The 18,549-nt window shown below is 36.5% G+C and overlaps 1 protein-coding gene across 16 annotated transcripts in view; it reads left to right on the top strand.

Moving 5' to 3' along the window:
• The window catches only part of HEPACAM2 (HEPACAM family member 2), a 54,594-nt gene that overhangs the window by 22,440 nt on the left and 13,605 nt on the right, over positions 1–18,549 (top strand). For all 16 annotated transcript variants that reach the window (XR_002347042.1, XR_002347044.1, XR_002347043.1 and 13 more), the window contains one exon: positions 9,440–9,736. Coding sequence is in view for 11 of the 16 variants with exons in the window: in XM_003357438.4 (XP_003357486.3) it covers positions 9,440–9,736 (297 nt within the window). In the remaining 5 variants the exon portion in view is untranslated. The remainder of the gene's footprint in view (positions 1–9,439; positions 9,737–18,549) is intronic.

The following is an 18,549-nucleotide window of genomic DNA, read 5'->3' as shown; positions in this document are numbered from 1 at the left end:
GTTGACCATTATTATCATTATAATATTATGAGTCTAAGAGAATTCAGAAAAGGAAAACATTCCTTATAACTGGAAAGAAGACATTGCAGAAAGTTACATTTGAGATGAACCTTGAACAATGGGTATGATTAGGGCAAGTGTCATTGTCTGGAAAAACCATTTCAGGCAATAGGGACAGCAGGCACAGATACTAAGCAGAGGTCAGAGTATTTGGCAAATGGTCCAGTTTGGTTAGTGTGTAGGATACAGTGAGGAATAGTTACAGGTTCCCCCTCCCTTCCCCCCCTCTTATCAGAAAGTAGAGCATTCCTTTGAAACCTTGTGTAAACCAAAATTGTGTAAAGCAAACCTTAGGACATGTCTTGCCAATCAATGCACAAAATAAATCAAGATAAATCACAGATACTCATAGACAGTTCAAATCCATGGGTGCTTGATGCTGAGTTGTAGTTCCCTGAGAAGGAGCTTGGCCACTCTCGTTGCTGAGGTTCAAGCTGCCTCTGTGACGGTTCCTGCAAAACAAATGCTGAATGCTATTTCTCACCTTTTTTCCTGAAAGTAAAAATCCTGTAAAGATTCCTTTCAGTCCACTAAAACAGATACTAATGTAGATCTTTTGTAAAAGCAAAATGACATGAAGCAAAGTTTTGAAAAATAGAAGATACCTGTACATTTGAATCAGATTATGGGGAGCTTTGAACGCCAGGCTTTATTTGGTAAACAATGAGAAAAATTATTTTTTAAACAAGTGTCCAAATAAAAAGACTAGAGAATGTTTTATAAACACACACAAATATTCTAGACTAAATCAAGAAATGTTTGTCAGGACAGCACGTTTTCAAAATAGATCACAAATGTCATAGAATTATAGAAAGTATATATAGGAAAGGAGAAAAGGGAAGTAGGATATATTAACCTGGGGTATGGAGAAAAAATCACAAATTTTGAACAACATACAGTGATTAAACATGTCTAAGAGCAATTCGAAAGCATTTTTTTCTGAAAAATACTGTTTGCATAAAAATAGAAAAAACTTCATTCATTGATCATATAATTCAGCTTTGGTGTAGGGGAATGCAAAGAGGATTAACTGCCAACCTAGTCTGCTAGTCTAACCTAGTCAGAATTCAATATCTTAAAGAAGAACCAGTCACCATGAAGAAACAGAAAAAATTAAAGAGTGCCAGAGAAGAAGGAAATTATACTTTTTCACCAAACAAATACCAAAATACCATTCACTACAAATTTTATGATTTACTACAATCATTAGTTATATTGTGTTTAACAACGGAATTGTTTTTATAGCTGAACTTTAGCTATATTTTATAGTAGTTTTACGTAACCTTATATTCAGATAACATTGTGGAAATATTCTGTTTGCTTTAAAGCACAGGCTGAGAAAGAGATTTACAAAGTATAAATTGTGACTATCTGCACGACTAGCATTGAACTGGAGTGAAAATTTTAGATTTGGGGTAATCTATTTATAAGTGTAATCATATTCTTGACTATTTGATTAAGAGTATTCTGACATGAATTAAAAATTCCATTCAACTCCAGGTAGCACAGACCTAAGCATTCAAGTTCCTTGAACACAGTGGAGAAAAAGAAAAAAAAATGTGAGCAGAAAAATGGAACAAAATCTGGAGTTATATAGACTCATCCTTACAGTAGTCTCTATTGTTTGGTAAAAATGATTCACATTCATTCACATAGAAAAGATACGAAATGCAAAACAAGATTTTAAACGAGCCAGATATCACCCACTGAATATTAATCCAGACAAACCATTGTTTAGTGTGGTAAGAGGTAGCAGAAGTAAGATTGTGTTGGAACATTCTTTGTTAACTGAAAAAAACCTGGTCATATTTGTTTCAACCATGTGCCCTAGTAAACGTCGTGCCCTTTGGAGATTCAGTGGATAGCACAGTGTTATGAACCTAAGCTGTCAATCCAAACTGCCAGGGTTAAAGCCCTGGTTCTGCCATTATCACTCTGTCATCAGTTTCATCACCTCCTTATCTAGACTGTCCCAGTGTAAGGCTAGTACCTATCTCAAGAAGGATGGGGGGAATTAAGTGAGATTTTGTATAAAGAAAGCAATGAGTGGCACATAGGGAGAACTCAACCATGTTCGCTCTTTTGCTTTTCCTCCTTTTTTGTTTTTCTTTCTTATTTTTTTTCCCTTGGGGCCAAAACTATGCTGACATAATTGGCAATGTGACAACAAGAAGTTAATGAGAGCCTGGGTAATTTAGAAGATACCTGTAAAGAGAAAACAGAAAGAATACTTTGAAAAGAATTTTATTATTCCCCAGACATTGTCATTATTAAACACACTTTATTTTTCTACTTTAAAATATTTTCTTTACATCAATTCTTTCTTATTATCTATTTATCTCACCATCTTTTACCTATCTTTAAACTTTAGCCATAGATTTAAGTGAAAAATTCCTGGGAGAAATTGCATAAACAATTATAGGTACAGGAAAATATCATTTGCATCTTAAAATACACTTTTGTTTGGCTGAATAGTTTAATCTGGCAACATGAAAAATAAGGTCTTTCTTTCAACATATGCAACTTCATGCCCCATTCTCAATATGTTGATACACAATGTGTGTAAAGTATTAAGACGGGAGTAAAACCATAATCACACCTGTAAATGTTGAATATTATGCTTTAAAATCCTAAATCTTCTTTATTTTTCTGTGTTATTCGAAAGAATTAAAATACCCCCATCTGAATAAATTCAGATTTCACAGAACATATATTCTCTATTTTTAGCCTGAACTTTTTTCTTTACACTCTTAGACATAGCCTATGGAAATTTCACAGAGAAACCTCATGAGTGAAGACTAATGGTGGATAGGAGAAAGAAGAACATTTAGAAAATTTTTAAATGTGGGCTCCATTTACATATAGTAAAAAATGAATTATTTAGGAGTTCCCGTCGTGGCGCAGTGGTTAACGAATCCGACTAGGAACCAGGAGGTTGCAGTTCGGTCCCCGCCCTTGCTCAGTGGGTTAACGATCCGGCATTTCCGTGAGCTGTGGTGTAGGTTGCAGACGTAGGCTAGCAGCTACAGCTCCGATTCGACCCCTAGCCTGGGAACCTCCATATGTCACAGGAGCGGCCCAAGAAATAGAAAAAAGACCAAAAAAAAAAAAAATGAATTATCTAGATGATTTAAGAAAGACTTTTTTTATTCTTATATGTGGTAATTGTGAATAGATTATTAATCATCAAAATAATTTATTTTGATTATTTTTGCATTCAACTGCAAAAACCTTCACTTGGTCAACAGCTCATTTTATTTATCTTCATTCATTCATTTACTCATTCACTCAATATTTGATTTGATTCGGAAATCAGTGGAGTTCCCTGGTAGATCAGCAAGTTAAGGATCTGATGTTGTTGCCACTGTGGCTCAGTTTGCATCTATGACATGGGTTCATTCCCTGGCCCAGGAACCTCTGCATGCTGCAGCCATGGCCAAAAAGGAAAAAGAAAATGAAAAAAAATCAATTCATCATGGTCTTGTTTGTGCTAAGCAATTATTAGTTGTCATGTAACGTATATAAACACAACCCAAATTCATTAATTTATTGTCTTTCTCACTATCACTATTTTAGCCCTGTTTTGTCGTTTATTTTTGTTTTATTTTGTTTTGGCTTGGGTTCATGGTTCCAAGAATTAAATTAAATATATAATCTGAAGATGTATCATTTATCCTATTGACATGGCATCAGCATGCTTGCAGTCTTTATCATTCCATGCAAACTGGGAATATGTGCCTTGATTGATTGTTCCTGCTTCTCCCTGTTCACGTGGTTACACCCTCCTCTTCCATCACAATATCATCTTACCCCAAAAAGGCTCACCTGCCCCTCCTTTTTCTCACCTTCTCAGGTCTCTAAGAGGTTTGCTGTGCCTCTGCAGCTCCCATGAACATCTGTTCCCTGGAACTCACTGCATTATGTTTTCCTTGAGTCTCTTCCACTCATAATTACCCCAGGCTAAAACAGGAGCTGTGTTATTCATCTGTGTATCTCTAGGGCAATACTTGACAAAGATTCAGAACTTAATAGAGGTTTCCTTTTTTTTTTTATTGAAGTATAGCTAGTTTACAATGTTGTGTTTCTTTCAAGTGTACAACAGAGTGATTCAGATATTTTTTTTTCAGATTCTTTTCCCTTATAGGTTATTACAAAATATTGAGTAGAGTTCCTCGTGCTAATGTAGTAGGTCCTTGTTGATTATCTATGTTCTGTATAGTAGTATGTATATGTTGATCCCAAACTCCTAATTTATCCCTCCCTTCCTTTCACCTTTAGTAATAATAAGTTTATTTTCTATGTCTGTGGGTGTGTTTTTATTTTGTATATAAGCTCAAAAATTTTCTTGAAGTTGACTAAAATGGACCAGATTATCTTTCTTCATATCCCTTTCAGATTCCAGTGTTAATTGAACAATGAAATTGCAGAAAAGCTCAATCACCATTATAAAAGCTTCTTAGTAATAGTGCTTTGGCCCTTCATTGTTTTGCTTTTGTTTTTATCTTTTCTAATCTTTAGCAGTTTTTTCTGATCTTTAGCAAAGTTCCAAAGTAACGTAGTAAATGTTATATTCCAATAATCCCTCATAGAGGGCCACATCGTAATTTAGAATTTCAGCAAGAATTATCTCTACAGTTTTCTTCAGGTGCTGATTCTACGACAATTTCCTTCATGAAAGCAGGGATTATTTTTTATTTTGGCAAAAAAAGTCTAGCAAAATAAAGACTGACCTATATTTATGAGGTTATGATGTCATAATCTTGTACTGACCTTGGTGGAATACAGTGTCAAGCCAGAGATTCAGGCAAATACCTACTTGCAGTTAATGAAATGTATACGCCTTCCAGCTCTGTTGTAAATAATAACCCAGTAACCACTGCATTTTGTGTGCAACATATGGCATTGCTGCAGGGAAGTGCTCTAAGTGATAAAAATTAAAGAAAAAAAGGTCATTCACAGTAAATACCTACCATCTGCTCCCAAGCAGGGTGGCAAGCAGCATCATGATGGAAATTTAGGTACTGTTCCCGCCCAGCCATAAATTGTTAAAGAGAGCAGATGATATGTGATTTTACAAGTCACTTAGTAAACAGCCATTCCTGAGGCAAGGAGTTCATTTCTATTGGGAGTTCTCTGCCAAGGGCAAAAAACTGAACCATAATCCAAAGTCAAAATAGAATTATCCTTCTGCTTTTATCTTCAATGTCAGAGGCCACACTAGTTGAATCACTCCAAGTGTCTTCAATATGATTGCTCATTCCCATGAATAACATACTAGACTTCACTCCAAAGTAAAGGATGGTTAGCCTGAAGTACTAATGAAAAAGGAAGTAACATCGTAGTGTAGTAAGAAGAAAATAGATTATAAATAATATATAGAGTGTAATAGATAGCTAGATAGATAATCAATTGATCTGTGTGTGTGTGTGCACGTGCGTATGTGTGTGTGTGTGAGAGAGAGAGAAAATAATGACAAAGATCATACACTCAAATATGGATATTCTTTCTCTGAGATGAAAACAAATGAGTTTTGGAGTTCCCGTCGTGGCACAGTGGTTAACGAATCCGACTAGGAACCATGAGGTTGCGGGTTTGATCCCTGGCCTTGCTCAGTGGGTTAAGGATCCTGCGTTGCTGTGAGCTGTGTGTAGGTCACAGATGTGGCTCGGATCCTGGGTTGCTGTGGCTGTGGCGTAGGCCGGTGGCTACTGCTCTGATTAGATCCCTAGCCTGGGAACCTCCATATGCCACAGGAAGCAGTCCTAGAAAAGCAAAAAAAGAAAAAAAAATGAGTTATCTTCATGCTTCTCTGGAATTTTAGAATTTTTTGCAATGAACATGTATATCTTATATAATCAGATAAAATATGCTATATTTTAAGAAATAATATCAGAAGCATGGAACTTAAATTCTTGAAGGTGTTAAGTTCTAAGACCTGGAAGAGATGCCTGTGTGGGGACCAGGGGAGCTTGAGGTATTTAAGGCTGACTCCAAAGAACTAGATACAGCATATAATTAAGACAGAAAAGATCATGCCAATCATAAAATCCAGCAGATGGGAAAGTAGCAGAATCAAAGTAAACATGAGTGTAGGGAAGATGAACTAAGACAATAGTATTCCTTTCTTTAGAAACATGTTTTATTTTAAACTAGAGTGATTATTAAATTAGATAATCCATCTTATTCACCAGCCTTGCCTCGAAATTACAGTGAGCTTCCTCTGCAAATCAAACCCACTCTCCACAATAGAAGAATTACTACTTTTGATAATACTCTATTATGTTGCAAGGTCTGAAAACAATTCCAAATGGGGAATTTCCAAAAAAGTTTTGTGTAATGTCAGCACACTTTAAAAGCAGTATTTCTCATTTTCATGCATTAAGTTGTTAAACAGTTTTTCTATTCACCTTCTGTAAACCAAGAAGACAAGTGGGAAGAGAGAAACTTGTTCTGAATGACCACACTTCTCTATCAAGCCTGCCTTGCTCTGCTCTCAAAAATGCTCTCAGATTTTAGCTTTTATGACAGACTCAGGTGTTTTGCTGCTGCAAATCTCTGTTGATTCCTCCCGTTGGTTTCCTACTATGTGAGCTGTAACCATTGCCCACCAGTCTATGGCCTTTGCTTCTCTAATGTTCTATCGATGCTGACAACTTGCAGGGATCCTGCTCCTGCACTCGATCTGAAATAATAATGACAGGAACCATATATGTGAAATCTCAGATCCCCTTAGAATACCTGGAACAATATCATGCACACAGTAGCATCTCAATATTGATTTTGCTTGAGTGAGTGAAAACCACTTTTCATTCTCATTACACAACTTACTATTCAGTTGAATTCAGGGTAAGAGGTTTCCATTTTACAACACACAGTTCTAAAACTAGTTTCCCCCGAGACCATATCACAGCCTGAAATGAGAGAACAGTATGACAGTGTTCTAGTGCAGTCAAAAAAAGGGGCATTCATTTCTCTTCACTTTAATCTTCCATCTCCAGTTCCTGATTACTTCAATTTGAAGGTAATAACTTCTATGTCTGTTTTCTGAAAGTAGGATCATCTCATGTATTCATATTAATGTAAGTCTATAGGTTTCCTTTGGATGCCTCTGTGTATTTAGAAAGCTAATATGTGTAAAGTGTACACTCCCTAGCTAAATACGATGTATTGTTTTGCACCTTTAGTTTCTCTTGTATCTTAGGAAATTTGTTTCCCCAGTTGCAGATTGGTCAGAAAACGTTTGCATAAGAGAGAACCACTCTGGGAATCTGCAAATTTGATCTTGGCTTGCAAGTTTGCAAAATAACTTTAACATGGCATGAATTATGGTGTTTTGAAGGTAGCAAGATTCACACCAGTTATCCAGTCAGTATTTTTATAGTAAAGATGAGGAAAGTGAGACCTTGAAAGTGTAAATGATTTTTGAGGAACACTTGGCTAATCATTGACAAAATCAGGACTTAACCTAGTTATACTACATTATATTATTCCACACAGTGAGAGATGAACTGTCATTACTTTTTTGTAATCAGAATCTTTGAAGATTAGGTTATTTTATACATAGCCTTATCCAGTTGATATATTCCTTGAGAATAGGAACTGTGTCTCACACATTTTTAATCTCCTACACATCAAATATATTATCTTACACTTAGTGAATCTCAAACAAGTATATTTGATTACTTGATTAAGTACAAAATTAATATATAATTAGACAATAATTTTTTATAGAATGAATAATATATAGTTAGAAAACCAACAACTATTTTGATACAGAGAGTTATATCAGAGTTTTCCTGTGGCGCAATGAGTTAAGGATCCAGCATTGTTACTGCAGCAGCTCAGGTCACTGCTATGGTGCAGGTTTGATCCCTGGCCCGGGGAACTTCCACAGGTCAAAGGTGCAGCCAAAAAAAAAAAAGGAAAAAAAGAAAGTTATACCACTTAATAATATTTTTAGAGAGGTAATATGAATAATTAAATACACATATTTTAGAGTTCCAGATATGCTGTTTACTAGCTTTGTGACCTTGGGAAAATTAATTTTTTAAATATATCTTCCTTCATCTTACAATGGAAATAATAATATTTGACTCATGTGGTTGCTTTAAAGATTAAATGTGGTTGTCTGCATAAGTACTGAAAGTGCATTCAGATGGCAGATATCCAACAAACATTGTCTATGATCAGCTGAAAAAGGACCGCAATAGTGCTTATACCTTAAAGCTTTTAATCAGGATAGAAACTGAATGAGAAGAGCTGGTATAGCTGGGGAATATTTTAAAAATCTCTCTTATAATTTATTCTTTGAAGAAATCAATGGGAAATGTGTCTTCATCTGCAGGCAGTCTCGTGCCATAGAAATAGCAAAATGGTACAGGAATATTGCTCTGTGAGGAGAAACACCATGGGGTATCCGTGATTAAGTAGTTTATTGATGATCAGTGAATATTTGTTGATGGTAATGAAGAGGTATTTTTTCCAAATTGAATCTAACCTTAATTTGTGGGGAGAAATTTTTAAATTCTTTCTTAAAATTTCATGAAAATATGGAACACGCCTATATCTATTTACACAACTTTGTGCTCCATGTAAAACTATGCAACTTAAATATTTGCATAAACTATCCTAGCACTTAGAAGAAAAATAAATAATATTCAAGGAACGGTTGTGAAAGAGAACATAGTGGCCATAATCTATTTTCAAAATGCTTTCAAGTACAATTACAGTTTCAGAAAGATGGAATTTGTCTAACAAGATTGCAGATTTGTCAATACACGACTTAAAAGCTTAGCACCACAATTACAATGACAGTGTCTATAAAATTATATCCTAAGTTTCAAGGCTTTCACTATTTCAAAGAAGTTCAATCACATTTCAAGTTATTTTCATTTCCATTAGTATCAGAATAAAACATCTTTAGATCCTTAACATTTAATGGGAATCTAAATGAGGGCCCATTTGCCCAAGTTTAACACAAAGTCTCTCATGAAAAACAAAATACTGCTAAGCTCTCTCAAATTCAAAAACTATATTGTAATTTGTGTGTGTGTGTGTGTGTGTGTGTGTTTGTGTGTGTGTGTGTGTGTGTCTTTTTAGGGCTGCATCCGAGGCATATAGAGGTTCCCAGGCTAGCAGTCAAATTGGAGCTGTAGCCACTGTCCTACACCACAGCCACAGCAATGCCAGATTCTAGCCTCATCTGTGACTTACACCACAGCTCACAGCAACCCTGGATTCTCAACCCATTGAGCAAGGCCAGGGATTGAACCTGCGTCCTCATGGATACTAGTCAGATTTGTTTCCACCGAGCCACGACAGAAACTCCAGTGTATTTTGATTATGTCACCCCTTGATTTCTTTTTTTCAATTAATGCAGATGGACCTTACGGACTTCGAGTTAATTCTGATAAAGGACTAAAAGTTGGAGAAGTGTTTACTGTGGATATTGGAGAAGCCATCTTGTTTGATTGCTCTGCTGATTCTTATCCTCCTAACACGTACTCCTGGATCCAGAAGACTGACAATACTACATATGTCATTAAGCATGGGCCTCACTTAGAAGTTGCATCAGAGAAAATAGCCCAGAAGACAACTGACTATATGTGCTGTGCTTACAACAATGTAACTGGAAGGCGAGATGAAACTCATTTCACAGTCATCATCACATCTGTAGGTAAGTGTAACATAAAAGGCAGAGATCCCAATGAAACAAAAATGCATGCTGGCCTTCCCCTGCCTTACCTTATAGCTATGTGGAAGAGAATATCATTGTGAGATTATTCATCTACTCTAAGAAACACTTTTCTGAGTTAACTAAGCCATGGTTTCTAAAGTTAAAGGAAGAATAATGGAGAGAGTATTCAACTGCTAACTCTAAAGAAAAAGCCAATTCAATAAATTACTTCCAAATGTGCATTCTTGTTTTTCTAATTTTACAAACAGGAATGTAAGAGAAGCAAGCTACTCCTTTAAAAGGTTTATATCTGCTGTTGCATTAGGTCTGATGAATAAATCTCCATGAGTTAGAAATCTGGTTTTCCTACCAGCTGGCTCCCTTCCTCTTCTTTTGCTATTGAAAACTTGAACTCTGTAGAAGTTCTCAACATGGTTCCTAACATCTTGGAAAGTACAAAATTTTGCTAATCTGTGAACTTTGGCATTTTCTAGAAATCATCTGATTTTCAGAAAAGTCATCAGTGCACAAATAGTTAAGAATAATTTCCTAAAATATTTATGTCCACCAAATTACCAGCTTTCTAGCCTTCTCGTCTCTCTCTACAGTGTGATTTCATTCATTCCCATGGCTTCATGTGACACTGGTTACAACCCAAATCTTTATCTTTAAAACTCTAAAATGGTATACCCAGTTACCTTCTAAATGTCTCTACTTTGAACTACCAGAGGCAGCATACAGGTCCAATATATCAAAAATAAACCATCTTCTTTCCATTCTTTCTGCATTCCCTGTTTAAGTGAATGACTCTAGTATCTACCAACCTGAGCTAGAAAGCCAAATGCCATCCCAGATTCTTCCTTGTTGCCCTGTTCAATATGTAGTCAAGTTTGTCCATTCTCCTTCCTTCCAATCTCTCAAGCCCATTCTCTTCTCTCCTTCCTTCTTTCTTTCTTTTCTTCTTCTCCCTTTTCCCCTCCCTTCCCTCTCATCCTCTTTCTCCTCCTCTTCCACCTTTTTCTTTTGCTTCTACTGCTACTACTTCTACTATCAAGTCCTTCTTGGACTCATCTCTGCATACAAAGACAAGCCAGATTCCACTTGGGGGGAAACCTGGGAACGGGTTTGGGCAGGAAGTGGTGCCAGTGATTGGTGGAGGAGCAAGTTTGCAAAAGGTAGCACTCATTAATATCTTCTCCATTAATGTCTTCTCTTCCTCTGTCTCTGTAGCCCTGGTCCCCAGAATAGGGTGCATTACATAGAGTCAGTGCATGTGTTTTTTGTTTTTCAATTTAAAAAAGCAATAATATAATCCTTGTGATTCTTAGGTTAAATTTTTCAGAAAGTAGCCCTTGCACCACATGCATCTAAATCATTTAAGAAGGTCTAATAATGTATTTTCATTAAGACACCTCTGACCTGTCAGATCAGGACCTGGCACCTAGGGTCTTGGATCTGAGTATTAAGCTAGCACAAGTGTAACACCCCTTGTTTAAGGTGTTCTTTTGCTCCATAGCCTTTTGAATTTATTTAAAAACTCTTTGTGTTTGTTTGTTTTTGCTTTTTAGGGCTACACATGCAACATGTGGAAGTTCCCAGGCTAGGGGTCAAATTGGAGCTGCAGCTGCTGGCCTACACCACAGCCACAGCAACATCAGATCCGAGCCGTGTGGGATCTCCTGAATTTATTTAAAAACACTTCAGGAGTCATTGAGAATTATAAGACTATAATAAATCTACATATTGATAAATATATGGTGAGTGAGGTCTTCCCTAGACTCCTTAAAGTTGAGGGTATTCATATTGCAAAATCATCCGAGTACATTGGAATTTACATATTGGCATGGTGGTTTTGTTTTTTTCTCATGTGAAGAAAATACCACACTCTCTAGAAGAGTGCTATCCAGTGGAACTTTCTGCAATGAAAGAAAAGTTTGATATCTGCTCTATCCAGTATGGTAGCCCCTAGCCTCATTTGGCCTTTGATCACTTAAAATATGGTTATGCAGCTGAAGGACTGAAGCTTTTATTTTACTTTATCTCTTTTAATTTTAATATTAATGTAAATAGCCACATATGTCTGGTGGCTACTCTATTGATAATCAGCTCTAGAATTTTTACATGAATTGTGCCTCATGTGGGCAATAGATAAGAATACATTTCTTTTATAGGTCCCCAAAGCATATGTGTTTAGAGTTATATAAATCAGACACTCATTCATTCATTATTTAACACCAATTATGTGCCAAATACTAGGATAGGCATTGGGAATGCCATTTGAAAAAATTATTCCTGCTAACAAGATGCTTCTTACAACCTAGTATGTATGGCAGGCGTACACATATTAGGCTGTATGGTTTGTAAACAGCATCTTTTGCTTTCTATTTTTCTAAATTTTTAATAGGTTTAGCCAGCTTTCTACCTCAGTGGCTAAGTGAAATATAATTTTGAAACATACCATAATTCAGTATATGAAATAATTCTGTAGCAATCTGGATGTCATCTTAGATTTGTTCCTTATGCTCATCGCAAGTGAAAACATGCTATACTATGTAGATGTATACTGCCGTGAAGCCTTTCCCACTACCTAAACTTTCTCCATTAATATTTAGCCAAGGTATTGTTATAACACAGAAACCCCCAATATTTAATTAAGATCTTATTACCAAGGTCCAAAGACAGCTACAGTCTTAATATCAAATAATTGCCTTTTGCAAAATGTAAAAAAAACCTGTTTGACCTGTATGAAGCCCAGGCATTTGTTATTATTGTAAATAAGAAGAGCAGGTGCATATTTTTCAGAGGGATTCAGGGTTATCAACATTTGTGACCTCTTTGTGGTTTTTAGAGCTATTTTCCAACCCCCAAATGTCCACAGAACTTAAACAGAGGCAGATGTCAAAGAAAAGGAGTGGTATTGATGTGTTTTAAGCATTTTGATTTTTTTAGAAGTTTTCAAATGAATGAATATCTGCAATGGAGATTAAGGGTACACAAACCTTCAGCGAAAAAAAGACATCACTTGTAACTATCAATTGAGCACTCATTGACCATCCACCCTGATGAGCAACCTATATTAGTATTGATGGAGAATCTGAAATACTTTAGAGGAATAAGATGCCTGCCTTTGAGATATTTTCAAAACCAAGTCATCTTTGGCATAACCAGAGTCTGGTTGTAAGAAATAGACGAACATCTTTTTTTTTTTAATGAGGCAAAGAATATGGCCAACCAAAAAGTCTCAGCAATAAGAAGTAGGAAGGAAAGGAAAAAGGCGTCAAAGGTAACTCCAAGGTCACGATTATGGAAAGAAAATAACAAGGTCCAGAAATAATCAAAAGTTTTAATAGGGCTTTTCAGTTGGGGAGAGGAAGGCTAGAGAATATGACAATTAGCTCTGTGTAAGCTAGACCAGATGGTGCCTTCCACCTCTGTGAGCTGTGATTCACATCTAATTTGCAATATCAGTTGACCTTTCTGTATCTTAGTGGAGATAGCCTAAAGAAAACAAGGAAAATAGGCAAAGTCACACAGCTAAGTAATAAAATAATATCTGAATTTAAAACCCTTTTTAAAAATAAACTGTCTCTCTTGATGTTCTTGACCAAGAATATCAATAAGCTATCTAAAAGAAATGTCACAAATGTATACAAGATATGTCACATATAGGTACAAGATAGTGTGTATTTTCTTATCAACTTTACTAATTTTATGCTACATACAAACAGATACTTTGGTTTGTCCAGACATGTGTACACTTTCATGTTAGAAACTTAGAATATCTAGTATATAAGTTTCAAGAAGAGAATAGCAATTAAAATAATAAATAAGCTTTCATAGGCGTTCCTTGTGGCACAGGAGGTTAAGGATCCGGCATTGTCACTGCAGTGTCCTAGGTCACTGATGTGCCACGGATTCGATCCCATGCCATGGGCGGAGCCAAAAAAATAAGCATTCATAGTTTGAAAAAAAGAATGATTTTATTACCTTAATTAAACACTTCCTTGAATGCAGGTGACCCTACTTTAAAATTTAACTGAGCCTAAATTACTACTGTGATATGCAATATGTATAAAATGAAAATGTTTATGATCAGAATTCAAACGTCCACATTTTTTTTTGTCTTTTTTTTTTTTTTTTTTCCTATTTCTTTAGGTCACTCCTGCGGCATATGGAGGTTCCCAGGCTAGGGGTCAAATCGGAGCTGTAGCCACCAGCCTACGCCAGAGCCATAGCAACGCGGGATCCAAGCCGCGTCTGCAACCTACACCACAGCTCACGGCAACGCCGGATCCTTAACCCACTGAGCAAGGGCAGGGACCGAACCCGCAACCTCCTGGTTCCTAGTCGGATTCGTTAACCACTGCGCCACGACGGGAACTCCCAAACGTCCACATTTAATGAAAACATTCCAGTGTATAAATTATTAGTGTTCTCAGTGGCCACATGGCAATAGTTTAAGATTTAGTCATAAGTGAAGTATTTTGAATTTGTACATGATCCTGAGAAATCTGTAATTTTATTTTATTTTATTTATTTATTTATTTATTTTTGTCTTTTTGCCTTTCCTAGGGCCGCTCCCGCGGCATATGGAGGTTCCCAGGCTAGGGGTCGAATCGGAGCTGTAGCCACCAGCCTACGCCACAGCCACAGCAACATGGGATCCGAGCCGTGTCTGCAGCCTACACCACAGCTCATGGCAATGCCAGATCCTTTAACCCACTGAGCAAGGGCAGGGACCGAACCCGCAACCTCATGGTTCCTAGTCGGATTCGTTAACCACTGCTCTACGACAGGAACTCCAGAAATCTGTAATTTTAAATATTTATTTCTATTGCACATCTTTTCATAAGGAAGAGAATAGGGAAATGAAGCTACTCCAAGGAAGGATAATGAATTTATTGATTTCTTCTATCTACCTAGAAATTACTCTTGTTAACATCTCCAGGAGATGTATTTTACTTTGGACCACGGGAGACAACAACTGAGATAAACTGCAGCCCTGACATCCAGACCCTGAAACCTTAGGTGACATCCCATGACATCTAACACAGAATAACTGTGTCTGTCAGGTGGAACCAGGATAAAGTGTAGAAATAGCATGGCCAACAGTGTAGCACCCTCATTTCCAAGGAACGTGAATCAGTGGCCATACTCAGCTAACAGACCGAACGGGAGAGCTCTCAATACTCCATTCTGATCTAGAAATAGACACACTGACTGGTAGCATATGGCTGTCCTGTTTTAGGTGCAGTCTCTCAAACAGCAGGGCTATGATACCATGGATACCACACCTCTTGCCCATATTTGCAGTTAATATGTTATTTCATTTTATTTGTTTGCCTAGGGAGGGGTCAAATAGCATTTGCACTAGGGCTTTGGTAAGAGAGTCAATCATGTTTAAATAATGGGGAGAATGGCATGCTATGTGCTAAAAGAGTAGAAAACTCTCTGAAAGGAGAAAGAATGGGGCTCCCGCCAATGTTCAGAACTGCACTTGGGATCCCTGTACATTCTTTGTGGCAGTAGGGTCAGAATTTCCCTGTTGTCTTATTTTCAGGTTGGGTCTGGAAATCCACTTGCCTAGAGCTGAGACCACAGCTACTGTGCCCCTTGATTTGATCATAGACATGTTTGGCATTTTTTATCTTGTCAGTTTCAAATACTGGACCTGGGAGTTCCCTTGTGACACAGCAGGTTAAGGATATGGTTTCATCACTGCAGTGGCCTGGATTCGATCCCTGGCCTGGGAACTTCCACATGCCACAAGCCTGGCCAAAAAAATAAAATGAAATACTGGACATAATAAATAGTGTATGTCCTGGGATAGAAAAGCAGTGTTGAGGGTAGAAAGTCAGGATACTCTTGAGGAGAAGGGGACCCAACAGGGAAGATCATTTGTTCTGAGAAGAAAGACTACCCCTATTCTTTATTTTCCAGGGAAAGGACACTTGGCCTTTGTCATTGCCAAGGTTTGGGGCTGACAGGGGCTGGTCACTTGAGGGTGGTTCTCGGGTGAAGCGCTAATAGAGGCCAAGGGGGAGAGAGGGAAGAGGGCAATGAGGAAGCAGTTTGAAGAAATAAGGAAGTAATGGTAAAGGGAATGATTTGAATCCTCTGTAGGACAGAATGTACAAATTCAGTCATTTTAGAAAATGCAAAGTAAAAGGGACAAAAAGTTAAAAATGAAGGATGGGGAGGAGATATGTCTTATCTAGTGTAAGTCATCCAGTCCTTGTATGTTAAACCTACATCAGGCATCAGGATCATGAAAGTGCCTGGCAAAGAGCTGATGTATGCCAGAGTGTAACTTCAGCATTAGAATGAAAAATACTCTGAAAATAATTATTAGAATATTTTCAAGTTTAAGGGGAAAAAACAGCTAGGACTACACTAAAATACATTAGGGGAGTTATTGAATTTTGGTGAAGGCAGTCTGGCTATCAAGAAGTGAGTCAGATCACATCGAATCTGGTGTTAGAAAAGATTAGAGGAAAAACCAAATATATAGAAGTCTATCTGCGAATTATGAAAACCATTCTTTGCCCAAGGTTAACAGCAAAAAATTAGATTTACAATCAGGAAAAGAAACCTATGTTCCAGTCTCAGTTCGAGGACTTACTGACTGTGGGAAATATTTTTGTATCTCTGAGATTATTTATCTGTACCTGCAAATGACACTTTAAATTTCTTTATTATTTTCATTATTACTGATAGGACACATCTATACCAAACAAGTGGGAGACAAATGTACATCTGGTTTTACATACATATAATGCACATACATATAATTATGCATATTTGAAAATTGGCCAGTTTGATTTTAATATTGGATCTAAAATGAAGAAATAGAAAATTCACTTGCTAAAAGTGGCACCCATATCATAAACTGCATCTTAAATCATGCCCCATTTTATTACTTAGTATTTCTTATCCATTTTTCTTCTTTATTACTTTGCATTTGTATCACTGGTAAATCCCAAGAGAGCATTCTGTTTGCCTTTATCTTATTGATAACCGCACCAGAGTATGGTCCTTTTGAATTTACACTTTAGAAGTAAAAATGACTGGCATTTCTTGCACTTCCAAAATTGTACCTCTAGGATGGTAGAGAATGTGAAAATCAGTCATATAAAGAACAACAAAACCATCTGGGGATGTTAAATCTGAACAAGAGAATTCTCAGGGGAGAAGTGAGATATATATAGCAAGCAATTGGGATGACATCATGCAGAGAAAGGATTCGATTTATTTGTTGTACTTCCAGATGGTAGAACCAAATACATTTGGGCTTAATGATTTGAAGGATTTCTATTTCTTGTATAATGGTCAGGCAGGAATGGTAGAAAAAGCATAGAACTGTAGTCATCACTACTAAGTTATATTTGAGTCTTGTACTAGAATCTTAGCTTTCCCATCTTTAATAGGGAAGTTATTATTGCATTGTGGAACAGTGGAGGTAGTAGGTGGTAAAAGTTATTACTTTTAAAAATTGAAGTATAGTTTATTTACAATATTGTGTGAAACCACTTTGCTATCCAAAGAATCTGAAAAATTATGTATGTATATGTGTATCTCGTAACTATTACGAGGTATTGGATATAGTTCCTTGTGCTATATACCGAATCCTTATTGTTCATCTGTTTTATATACAGTAGTATTTATCTGTTAACCTCATACCCCTAATTTATCCTTCCCCACCTCCTTTCCCCTCTGGTAACCATATGTTTGTTTTCTATCTTTGTGAGTCTGTTCCTATTTTATAAATAAGTTCACTTGTATTATTTTTTTAGATTTCATATATAAGTAATATCATATATTTATCTTTCTCTGACTTACTTCACTTAGTATGATAATTTCTGGGCCCATCCATTTTGCTGCAAATGGCATTATTTCATTCTTTTTTATGGCTGAGTAATATTCCATTGTGTATATATGTATATGTGTGTGTGTTCATCTGTTAAAGGACACTTAAATTACTTCCCTGCCTTGGCTATTGTAAGTAGTGCAACAATGAACATTCGGGTGCATGTAACTTTTCAAATTAGAGTTTTCTTCTTTTCCAAATATATGCCCAAGAGTGAGATTGCTAGAGCATATGGTAGCTCTATTTTCAGTTTTTTTTTAAGGGAGCTCCATACTGTTCTCCATAGTGGCTTAAGTTTTGATTATCATTTCATGTCCTGTTGGCCATCTATATGTTTTCTGTGCAGAAATGTCTGTTTAAGTCTTCTGTGCTTTTTTTTTTTTTTTTTTTTGATTGGGTTGTTTGTGATTTTGATTTTGAGTTGCATGAACTGTCTATATACTTTGGAAATTAGGTCCTTGTTGGACACATCATTTGCAAATATTTTCTCCCAGTCCGTAGGTTGTTTTTTGTTTATTTATGGCTTCCTTTGCTGTGCAGAAGCTTATAAATTTTATTAGGTCCTATTTGTTATTTTTGTTTTTATTTCTATTGCTTTGGAAGATTAACCTAAGAAAATATTGGTACAATTTATGTCAGAGAATGTTTTACCCATATTCTCTTCTAGGAGTTTTACGGTGTTTTGTCTTACGTTTAAGTCATTAAGCCATTCTGAGTTTATTTTGTGTATTATGGTGTGAGAGTGTGTTCTAATTTCATGGATTTACATGAGGCTGTCCAGCTTTCCCAACACCATTTGCTAAAGAGACTGCCTTTTTCCCATTTTATATTCTTGCCTCCTTCGTCAAAGATTAGTTGATCCATTGATCCGTATGTCTGTTTTTGTGCCAATGCATTTTTTTTTTCAGTTGTTACAGTAGCTTTGTGGTATTGTCTGAAGTCTGGG

This window comes from Sus scrofa, chromosome 9 (genome assembly GCF_000003025.6).
Source record: "Sus scrofa isolate TJ Tabasco breed Duroc chromosome 9, Sscrofa11.1, whole genome shotgun sequence".
NCBI lineage: Eukaryota > Metazoa > Chordata > Mammalia > Artiodactyla > Suidae > Sus > Sus scrofa.
The sequence above is the reverse complement of the archived record's forward strand: the minus strand, read 5'-3'. Positions and strand labels throughout refer to the sequence as shown.